Below are 11,913 nucleotides of genomic sequence, written 5' to 3' on the forward strand. Positions count from 1 at the left end.
ATATAACAAAATAAATTAATATAGATATAATTTCAAAAGATTTGTTAAATAAATATAGCAATAGATATATTATATTGACAAGTAAGAAAAGATAGCTAAATCACAAGTGCTACACGAGCTGGAATCGTCAAGAGGTAAATCATTACTGCCTAAATTATATATTACATATAAAAATATCAGACGCTTTTCTTAGAAAAACTGTAACAAAATAATGAGTTCTTCAATATCATTTACTTAGTATTAAATATAGTAATGTTTTATTTATTTTGTTTGATCTATTCTGAATATTAGTCATATAATAATAATAATAATAATAAGCCCGTTTATTCCGAAATTAAGTTACACTTATACATTCATATTTAGTACAAAATATTACAACTAAAGTTACAGAATGTCTCTATATTCGGTGTGCCTCTTGGCATAGGCCTCCTCTAACATCTTCCATTGCATCCTGTCCCGTGTGACTCTTCTCCAATTTGATCCTACCGTTAGCTTAATTTCGTCCTCCCATCTTGTGTGTTGCCTCCCGCGGCTTCGCTTGCCATCTCTTGGGTACCATTCCGTTACCACCTGACTCCATTTACCTTTCGTGTCTCGCATCATATGCCCTGTCCATCTCCATTTCTGTTGATCTATTTTGGTCAGTATGTCCACCAATTTAGTATTGGCTCGGAGTTCGGTATTCCTTATTCTGTCATTTCTTTTCCAACCTAATATGCTCCTCTCCATAGCCCTTTGACATTTAGCAAGTTTTTCTCTTAGAGATTTTGTCAATGCCCATGTTTCGCACCCATATGTTAGGCATGGAAGAATGCAGACCTCAAAGGTTTTCTTTTTTAATGCCATACTTATAAGTTTAGATTTCATTATCTCTTTAAGGGACCAGTATTTTTTCCATCCTAATGCAATCCTTGTATTTATTTCGGCTGAAATTTGGTCTTTGGTTGAAATGATTTGGCCTAAGTATGTGTAGCTGTCCGTGTATGACAAGGTGTTGTTTTCTATTTTCATCTCGTGCCTAAATGAATTGGTCATTACTTTTGTTTTGTTGGTGTTAATTTTAAGACCTATTTTTACACTCTCTTCGTTTAAGCTCTGCAACATAATTTGCAAATTAGCTGGGTTTTCTTCAAACAACACTATGTCGTCGGCGAAACGTAGATGGTTCAACCTTTTCCCATTTATATTTAAACCAAAATTTTCCCAATTTAATTTTCGGAAAGTGTTTTCCAGGACTGCTGAAAACAGTTTAGGAGACAGTGGATCTCCCTGCCTCACTCCTCTGCTTATTTCAAATTCGTCCCCTAATTCTTCTAATTTTATCCTACCTTTACTATTGGTATATATGGTTTTAATGATTTTTATGTATTCTACTGGTATACCTTGATGTAAGAGGGCCTCGTCTATGCAGTCGTGGCTTACACTATCGAATGCCTTTGCGTAATCGATAAACGCTATATATATAGTTTTATTGAACTCTTTGTACTTTTCAATAATCTGTTTGAGTGTATGGATGTGGTCAATGGTTGAAAACCCCTTTCTAAACCCTGCTTGTTCAACAGGTTGCTGTTCGTCTAATGTAGGGCTGATTCTATCCAGTAGTATCTTTGCAAATATTTTATAAATGTGAGAGATAAGACTAATGGGTCGGTAGTTTTCTATATCTTCTTTATCGCCCTTTTTGTGAATCAAGATGATATGCGATTGTTTCCATCGCTCTGGTACGGAATTGGTCTTTAGCAACTCATTGAAGATCTGGGTAAGAATAGGCACCAACACCTCTTTACTTCCTTGTAGGAGTTCGTTTGTAATAAAATCTGGCCCAGGGGATTTTCCTGGCTTTTGGATTGTTATTGCTTTTTCTACTTCACTTGACAAAATAGTAGGGACAGCATCTAGATTAGGTTCGATTATTTCTTGGATTTGTTTGGGTTCGGCAGTAAGATTTTGTTTTTGGTACAACTGGCTAAAAAATTCTGTTGCGATTTCTTTTATATGCTTCCTTTGTGTGATAGTTTTAGACTTTCTATTCAGTTTCGGTACCCATTCTTTGCCTGACTCTCGAAGCTCTATTAGTGCTTGTTTCACACCTCCAGTTCTCTGTATATAGTATTGCAGAGTTTGCAGTCTTTTAGTTTTGCGATCCTTCCTTATACTAGTTCTTATGTTCTTGCTCGTTTCAGCAATAGCTTTCAAGTTATCTTTGTTTCTTTTCTTCCCTAATAGTTCCTTCCTTTCGTTGACTAGTTGCATAGTTTGCTCACTTAGTTCAAGTTTATTGCTTTTTCTTTCCTTTTTTAAAGCTACTTGGTTCTGTAATAGGCTTTCCAATTTTGTATATTTTTGTGTTGCCTCTGTGTTTTTATCTATCATAATGCTTTTTGAATCTTTTATGAATTTTATGCAACTTACGTTGCACAGGTTTCTTGCTACAGGACGATTAGTGTTGCTTCTGAAGTTTTGGCAGGTTCTGGGTGGGAATTTCTTTAGAGAGCTGCGAACCATACGGTGATCGGTAAAGAAACTTAGTCTGGATATAACTGTAGTATCCGTGAAACTGGTTGGTGAGTTGCTTATAATATAATCTATCTCGTTTTTGTATTTGCCACCAGGAGAAATCCATGTCCATTTATTTTTGTAATTTTTCAGGAAAACTGAGTTCATTACTGTTAAGTTATGTTCCATAAGAAATTCAACCAGTTTCTGACCGTTGTGACTTCTCTTGCCATGACCAAATTCTCCAAGGACATGTTCTGCAGTATTCATTTTGGTGCCTACTTGTGCATTAAAGTCCCCCATTAGGAGGATATTGTTACTTCTTTCCTTTTTTATTGTATGTGATAAATCTTCATAAAAGTGTTCGAGTTCAGTTAATTCTGCTTGTTCAGTCGGAGCGTAAACTTGTATTAAAGACCATGGTTTCTTGTATTCAGGAAGAGCAATTACCAGTACCGCTATTCTATCTGAGATTCCAACAAATTCTTGAATATTGCTTTTAAGGTACTTTTTGATCAAAAAACCAACACCTCTTTGGTCAGTTGGGCCTCCTTTATGGTATAAGATGAAATCATCATGTTCTTCTATTTTTTCGCCTTGTCTTCTCATTTCACTAATGCCCAAGATATCAAATTTAATTTCTTCAAGGGCCTTTCTTAGCTCTATTAAACTTTCTGGAGTCCTAAGAGTTCTTGTGTTAAGTGTTGCTATGTTAAATACTTCACATCTTTTGGTTAGAGGGTAGTGGTCTAGTTCTCCCGCGGGGACCAACCGTGTTGGGAGACTTCTATAATTTACTTGATATTGTTGTTTTTTTCCGGTTGGGGGTAAACTATTACTGGTTTTTCGTTGTAGTCTTGTCTGACAGAGATGATGATCTTCCGCGAAAGTATTGAAAGGCATTCAGTTTTTTTAACTTTGGTTCCTTATTTAATTCACTTGTCACACTTTGCGGACTAGGAGTTTCCGACCTTTTTCTTTTCTCAATTTCTTTTTTGTTGTTGAGTTGTTTTTGTTTGTTTTTTATATATATATCTTTTGGCAGGTCCTGAGTGATATATGAACCACCTTTCATCATCCTTTTATTTCTCAGTATCTGATTTTTTTTCCCTTGGGTTGTCATTGTGAGGAGAATTGGCCTTATCTTGCTATCTTCCGTATTCTTTTTACCCAATCTACGAACTCTGTCGATTTCTCCTTGGCAGATTTGTACGTCGATATCCGTTAGCGTAGATATGACCAGGGTATTCAAGTCGTCCTGTTTTTCTTCGGCTGCTTCGGGAATACCATGAAGTATTACGTTTTTCCTTTTTTCATTTATCTGGAGAACCTCAATTTTTCTATTCAATGTTTCCACTTCCATTTTTAATTTGTTATTTTCTTGAATAATAGGCTTAATTTTTTCTTCAACTTTTTCCATCACTTTTGCGGTAATTGTTTCCGTTATGGTTTTTGTTTGGATATTAAGCTGTTCAGTCATTTTCGCTAAAAGAAGTGACATTTCTGGTGATAATTCTGAAGTCATTGTGCACTTTGATAACGTTATTTGATTTCACAGTTTAACTTCTGAACGCAGCCTTAATTTTTCTTATGTTGGTAGCAATGACGCCTTTGTTGTCTATTTGTCTATGACCGATATTTTTGTCTTTTTAAATGAATGACAGATAACCTTGGTATGTAAAATATGCCACACGAATCTTATTATTTTTAGCACTGTTGATAAATATTTTCGTGATTTCTTGTCGTAGGACGGTGTATTTTCTCTCACAAAACCTCAACAGCGGCACTGAGATAAGCGATTTGATATTTAGACACAGTTTGCAATTAAATACCGAGGAGCGTTTTGACAAGCGTCCGTCGTATATAACCACCGGAAGTCCAATACTTATTAGTATATATAATATTAGTCATATAAAGTATATTTATTAATATTACAAACGACTAATTTTAATGGCAGAGATATTTTCATACGTACAGCAGAGCATTAAATACTGTATCTACAACAAAATTATCAACGACTTCACAATTTTAATTTTCGCTGTAGAGCCTGCAAAGTTATATTTAAATTAAATAATTGAGACTGTACTGTCTAGAGCAAATTCTCAGGTACCGAAACTACTTGGTTAACAAAAGTTCTTAATTACGTTATTTCATTCAACTTGTAACATTTTAACATCTCTTATCTTATCGTATATCTTTGATTTACTTAACATTTTTATTATGCATATATACTAAACAACCTAAGTTATTTAAATTAATAGTGTCTAATTATAAAGAGGCGTGTAGAAAACGATTGATAGCCAGGAACTTAATATGACAAGATTGTATTTACTTAAAAAGGTAATAGTCCCGAGTTAGTTAGTTAGTCTAAAGTGAGATAGCATAAAAAAATGTATTTTTCAATAAACAAATAAAAGCAAATAAAGAATAAACATTAATTATTTACATTTATTCACAAATTATTGACAGTCGAGTAAAAGAAGCAATTTTGTATGATAAATTTAACGCAAGAGTACAATGTTTTACCGCAATCAATTTGATTAATATGATTCATTTAAACTTATAAATACAATAATGATATCACTGTTGTGCTGGCTCACGCTACGTAATTATTTATATACATATACCCGCTAGATACATAACAACGTATATACATTAAAAATATTTTAATTGGATTTTATATGAACAGAGAAGACATCGTGGCACGGTGGAACGGCGTGTAACTGCGGACGCGACAGTTGCGGGTTCAATCCGTTATCGAGGAAATTAATTATTTCATTTCTCTGCTGAAGCAAAACAAAGTAATATTCCTAATGTTGAATTAAAAATTAAGAAATAAAATAATATTGAACAAAATAGACTTAAATAACTTCGAACGGAAGAGCAAAATGTACATCTGCCATTGGCTTCCTGAAAATGTAATGGCAGGGCGGTTCGTTCACTTTTTTTCTTATTTAATTGTTTGTGCAGTATAACGAGGATGCTTGCTCTAAATCTATTGACATTTGCCGAGTCTTCGTAGTTCTAGTGATTATATATGTAATGTAGATAACGAATAAGGCTTTTTATCTTTACTTCGTAACTGGATTACAGTTAAATCCAAACCAGTTACAAAATTTCCACTTAGGGCATGAAGTACATAAATATATACATTTACACATAAATTTTCCTATTTTCCTTGTATATTCAGTTTGACAATGGGTCTCGTGATTTCCCTAAATAGTGCGGATATTGGGGATCTGTCAACACCAAGTAAAGTGAATATAAGAAAAACCAACTACTAAACAAATATTTTAATAGCCTCTTGAAAAAATCTATTAGTATAATATAAAAAAATGTTCACATTCAATTACAAATAATAACTTAAGCGAACACGCCTTTATACAAAGCTTTTACAAAACATTTAAGAACTATTAATCCTACATACTCATAATTACCATCTGATAACGTGGCACCCCACTACAAAAAGAACAGCCTTAAATTGTCATCATGACTGATGATCACTTGTCATCGTGATACCTGTACGCTCGTTTTCCTTTCCATAAAAAAATATGATTGCCACTTTAGTGACCAACTTTCACTTATAGTTAACAATATATGTACTTACAATATTTAATAATATTGCAATCTTTTAAATCCATTGTAATCCAAGTTTTAAACTGATCTCTAGTAAGTAAATTAATAGGCTTAGTGATATATTGGCTTTCAGCACGTATGTAATTGCTCTTGACTAATACCATACTATACAATTATGTGTTCAATTCCATTTTGGTAACTTTTTTTCCACAATCAATTTAAAAAGTTTAACGTCAGGTTCTACAACAAATAAAACGAAGTGGAGAACTGAGTGTCTTTACTGTATTTTTATGATCACAATGTATACGAGTACGTATATAACATTAATTTTGGTGTTTATGTTTCTAGTAATTATTATTTTTATATATTACTTTCATTAAATTACCATAAAATAATATATAGAAAATAATAAAGCTTTACCCAATTTTATTAACAAAAAAGGCCTATGTTAAGAAAGCGAAGCCCATCTTGAGTGGGTTGTATTGAAGTTTGGGAATCGGGTCGCATTAATCTTCACTAAAGTGAACTCGTTGTTTGTCCTATAATATCCGCCCCGAGGGGAAATCAGCCGCGTTATGCTCTCGTGTGGATGGTTTGCGGAAAATGACACGGTTTTATTTTATCATACTCTTTAAAATTATATAAATAAAATATAATATTCTACGATGAATTTCTTTTCTACGACACTTTTACTATTACAAGTACATCCCTTAGTATAGACATATTATTACTTAAATAAGTTAAGAAGTTATCGAAAGACAGACGAACGGATGGAAGGACGGATGAACAAAAAGGGTTCCTTCTTTCTTAAAAGGCACAGAACCCTAGAAATATTGTTTATCTGGCTCAGTATGATGATGAAAAAACAAACGTTTCTACATTTTTAAACGTGCTTTTAAAAATTTAATCCTGATGATTTAATAAAAATCTTAAGCTTAATATCTTGAAGCTTTTCTCCCTATTAAAATTGTAAAAATGTAAATTTTAGTAAAAATAACTTTCAGTAATTAGAGCAAGCCGTTTTATTCTATGACTTAAACGTTTAATTAAGCGCCATCCACTCGTAAGTCACTTTTTAAATTAAAGCTGGGTCTTACTTAGAATATTATGTGCATGCTGTACATTATGCTTTTAATTTTGAGACCAGTTATGGCATAGGAGCACAAACATGCTAATCTAAACGCGAAAGGTCGTGGTTTCGATTCCCACTCTATTTAATATTTTCGTTTCAAAACGTGACATCGAGATCAAACGTTCAACACGCAATGCCTTAAGAATTCGGCAAAATATGGGGAACGGAAGTGTCTGTTTGGGAACGAAGTATCTTAAAACTAAGTTCCCAGGATTACTCTACCTAAAACCAAGCAACTAAGAAATATTAATACAGAAACATGCCTTAAAACTCAACACAATATAAATGCCATAATATAATCCAAGCGTCTTATTTTTTGTCGAAATGAAATGCAAGGCAGAAAGAATATTCTTTAAGAATGTAACAGACCGGAAAGATAATGGATGTGGGAAGGTTCGCAGTTGCATTGTGGTGCAGAGCACAAATTTCTCATTTTAACTAGAAAAACTCTTGAAAAACTTCCCCAAAGACTGTTCGTGGAATAAGTTTCACAGCTCGAGGACATGGTTCGAGTCTAGAGTAAAAGCAAAGGCACTTTCATTAGCAGATATTTACTATAGTAAATAGAAGTTTCTAATAAGCTTTCGAATGAAAAAGAGAACAAAATGTGATTTTTATTACGAAACTTTATAACATCATCTACGGCTAGTGAAAAAAACATAGTTTATTTTATATTCCTTTAGAGGCGAATGCGACTGGTCGTGGGTTCGATCCCCACTCGTGAAAATTAAATATTTATTTAAATTTATATATACATTTTCTTCACACTGGTGTTGGGGCAAAGAGCACTGCCTCCAGAATTCATCGGAAAGTGTGTCGAAACGGTGTGTCTTAACACTAGGTTAACACTTTCTTCTACCTACCCTGCTGTGCACGCGATACAGCATGAAGCTGACTTGATTTGATATTTTAACAAAATATTGTTGGGCTAAAGATCTGGGTGCGTAGACTTTGAGCACTACTAAGTAGAGCGTAAATTAGAAAACGAGTAATCATTAGATTACGTGTAACCTGACCTTATTATATTAATAAACATATTTTATCCATACCTATATTATAAATTCGAAAGTAACTCTGTCTGTCTGTCTGTCTTTTCCGCAATCAGGGCCAAACCGCTAATTTAATTGTGATAAAATACTCATATAGAGATACTTGAGGGTCCCGGGATGAACATAGGATACTTTTTTTTCTCATATTTGTAATATTTTCGATATATATTAAAATACTTATTAATTTGACATGCAATTTATTCCGCCATGTTAATAACAGCCGTCGCGTTGCTAAGCAACGATTTGCAAAATTTGTTGTTAGAAAACGTCACCCAAAATGAGCTTGCTTAACACATCTCTCTATTGAAAACTGAAAATAATTTCATAAATATATTTAATAAATATTCGTATAGTTCAGGCGGGCGTAGCCGCGTTCGGGTCCACTAGTAATCTATATATATAAAAGGACTTGTCCTCACTGACTGAGGTAAGACGCACGCACAGCCGTAAGCGCTGTGCGTAGAAACGTGAAATTTGGACAGATGTTTACTTTTGTAATCTGGACATCCACTAAGAAGGGATTTTGAAAAATTTTAACCCTAAAGGGGTGAAATAGGGGTTCAAAGTTTGTATGGAAAAAAAATTAAATCGGCACCGATTTTTACAGAATTTGAAATTTAGATTTTTAAAAGTATTTAATTGAATACGTGTTTCATGGTTTTCTAGAATTCACCCCCTAAGGTTGAAAGTTTGTATGGAAAAATCTTTAAATCGCCACCGATTTTTATAAAATTTGAAATTTAGACTCTTAAAAATATTCCATTGAACACATGTTTCGTGGTTTTTTAGAATTCACCCCTAAATACGCAAGCGAAGCTGCGTGCGTCCGCTAGTAATATATATTTTCTAGTCTAATAATAAAACGTAACTGGTAGTTTCATATATTTTTTTCATATATTTTTCTTTTACAATATTTATAATGGAAAGTTTTCTAATAGGTGGTTTTATAGTTTCAATAACTTTAGGGTTAATTTGTTTTGGGAATCCGATCTGAATTATAAACCAACAGTTAAAGTATATTAATATTAGTATTTTACAGAATACAAAGTACTTAAATTTAAAGCTTGCTAATATTAAAGTGAGAGAGAAATAACTATTCAAAATATTTTCATTACAAGCTTGGCCAAGCATGTAAGTAATATACATAAAAAAATTTATGTTATTTATAAAGCTGGGAATTTTATGCCTTTATTATTACACTATATCATATTGAGAAAACGGAGAACGGAGAATTAAGTTTATCAATAGGAAACCGAGTAATGAGAATGTAAACTAACTAAATATAAATAGTTAAACTAGGTTAGAACTTACTAGTTCGACTTTAGTATAAAGCATTCCAGTACAAGAGAGCTGATTGATCTTAGTGTTAGTAGCAAAACCTTTGTTATACAACAACTCGTATTCCTATATGGTAAGTTCCTAGAAGTTTCCTATTATAGGAAATAACCTTATTTTCGCAACGGCACACACTGTTACATGATCTTTAGATGGTTTCTTTCAACATAAATAGTATTTATGTTATAATATAAGCTAACAAAAAAATACTTAACTTTATATATTATGGTGCAGTGGGACAACGTTTAACGCAATGGTTGTAGGTTCACTCTCTATTCGAGGAAGTAAATTATGTTAATATTTCCACTCTCTCGGGCTCGCCCCACGAGGGATCCATACTCGTACCTACTTATTCTACGATTCTTGTTTAACTAGAAGCATAATTTATAAAAATTGACAGATTTATACATTTTGCAATTAGTGCGTACGTCCGTATGAAAGTAAAATTTAGTATAAATATAAGTTACAATTTTTTTCTGACCATTTTTTTCTTTTAGTATACTGTAAGATAGAACACGTTTCATAATTCTAAGTGAACGTAGAGTAACCAATATATTTTGACTAGCGACATAATATTTTTATTATGCTGCATTTGCTGCATTATTCCGATTATTTCTTTAAAAATAAAATAAGCAATTATATACAACAATGTAAATGTAAGCTTATTTTAAACCATGCTAAGATATACCACGTGCGGCAAACAAAGTGTAGCCACAACCTCATTCGCAGCTAAGTGGGTTGCCGCAGATGTTCAGAAACGAGTTACGACGGCGGCTACGAGTGTGTGAAGTTGTGCGCATCTTTTAACTCAAAATTTCACCCAAACGGCTCACCCTGGTTTTACAACCGACAAAGTTACCCATATATTCCTATTCCTTGTTTCGTACTTGCACACCCCTTTGTGATAAATACTTTGCAGGTTTGCTATCAGACAAACCTGAATTGTTCCTTCACGATTGCATAGTTGGATTGTAATTATTGATGGTATATTTTAGAGATTTTGTAATAAGCTCCATCAAATCTATCTTAATATATTTGTTCCTTTAACAGAATAAAAGATATTTGCAAAATAATAAACTAAGTTAACTTTTATATTTTTGAAAATTCTGAACGTCAGTTTCACTTGGAGATTTAATTTTTTTGGTTAGTACAAAATATGTGTAAGTTAAAAACAGAAGAGCATAATATTAAAATATCTTCAAAAATTGTGTATTATTAATATATAATAATCTTAATTATATTATTTCTTTATATATAACTGCTTGTTTGATATTACAATTAAAATAATATCTACTTATTGTAAGAAATTTCAATGGTATCAGACGCCTTTACCTGTAGTACATGTATTTACCTGTATTTGTATTTAATGTGCAAACTGAGGTCAATTTGAACATTAAATTTAACATATTTTGTTATTTGTGAAACAATCGAATGCTCTATAATATATGGTACTTCGTGGCTTAAAATCCTTCAATTTGATGCCACAAACTAGTTAAACTTCCATATGAAACTTTGAAATGAGGTTTTAGTTAAATTTAATATGTAACAAGAATTCTGCTCAAATAAGTTTAGCTCATTATTCCAATATAATTATAATACATTAACAGCAGCTGTAATAAAATGCAATTTTTTTACATATATCAATTTTAATAATAATTGGAAATAATATTTACTTGAGAGCATCGAATAAATGTGGACCCCTACTCCCGCGTCTTCAAAGACTACACCCAACTGCTGTGACAAATATAAAAAATTGTAGCGACTAAAAAAGAAATATGCCTGGGTGTTTTTACACAAATATATCTTTTAGGGGTAATATTAAAAACATTAAAGCCATGCACTTCAATTCAGTACTTCAAAATTTTAAGTAAATGAGGGTTGAAATAAAGTATTGTCATGTGCTGGAAGCTTTAACCTCGCAAATGTGAACCTTAAAAGGTTTTACACATTTACACCGCCGAAGCATTTACTCATATTTGTATTGTGTAAGCAAAAGCGTTAGTACTGAAAGTGGAGAATGGAAGATTTTGATGTACAAGTACATATTATATAAGAATAAGTGACATCTTTTTTGTAATTTAGAAAAGAGTAAAAAATAATCAGTTGACAAAACCAAAAAAACTATTTCAATTCGTCTTAAAAAATGGTGTCTTACGTTATTATGATAGTACCTTATCATATTTTTAAATGCCCTAACCATTTATGTAAAACAAAAAGCTAAACTTCGACGAATAAACTTGATATTATTTGTATGAAACAAAATATTGATAGAAAATTTTTGGGAATAATAAGTAGGGTAACTTATAAAGTAGTTTCCATTTCCAA

The 11,913-nt window shown here is 32.4% G+C and overlaps 1 protein-coding gene across 1 annotated transcript; it reads right to left on the reverse strand.

The window, feature by feature from the left end:
* Positions 1-3,328: 3,328 nt before the first annotated feature.
* Positions 3,329-4,375, reverse strand: LOC146529363 (uncharacterized). The gene has a single exon (XM_085202073.1). The coding sequence runs from the start codon at positions 4,019-4,021 to the stop codon at positions 3,332-3,334; it is 690 nt and encodes a 229-aa protein (XP_085058199.1). The 5' UTR covers positions 4,022-4,375; the 3' UTR covers positions 3,329-3,331.
* Positions 4,376-11,913: the final 7,538 nt, after the last annotated feature.

The sequence above is a fragment of the Heliconius melpomene genome, chromosome 18, assembly GCF_056956725.1.
Source record: "Heliconius melpomene rosina isolate 202511_hmr_F chromosome 18, ASM5695672v1, whole genome shotgun sequence".
Lineage (NCBI taxonomy): Eukaryota > Metazoa > Arthropoda > Insecta > Lepidoptera > Nymphalidae > Heliconius > Heliconius melpomene.

Bases quoted from the DNA above. Each gene is read 5' to 3' on its own strand.
- LOC146529363 (XM_085202073.1), bottom strand. From the start codon at position 4,021: ATGACTTCAGAATTATCACCAGAAATGTCACTTCTTTTAGCGAAAATG.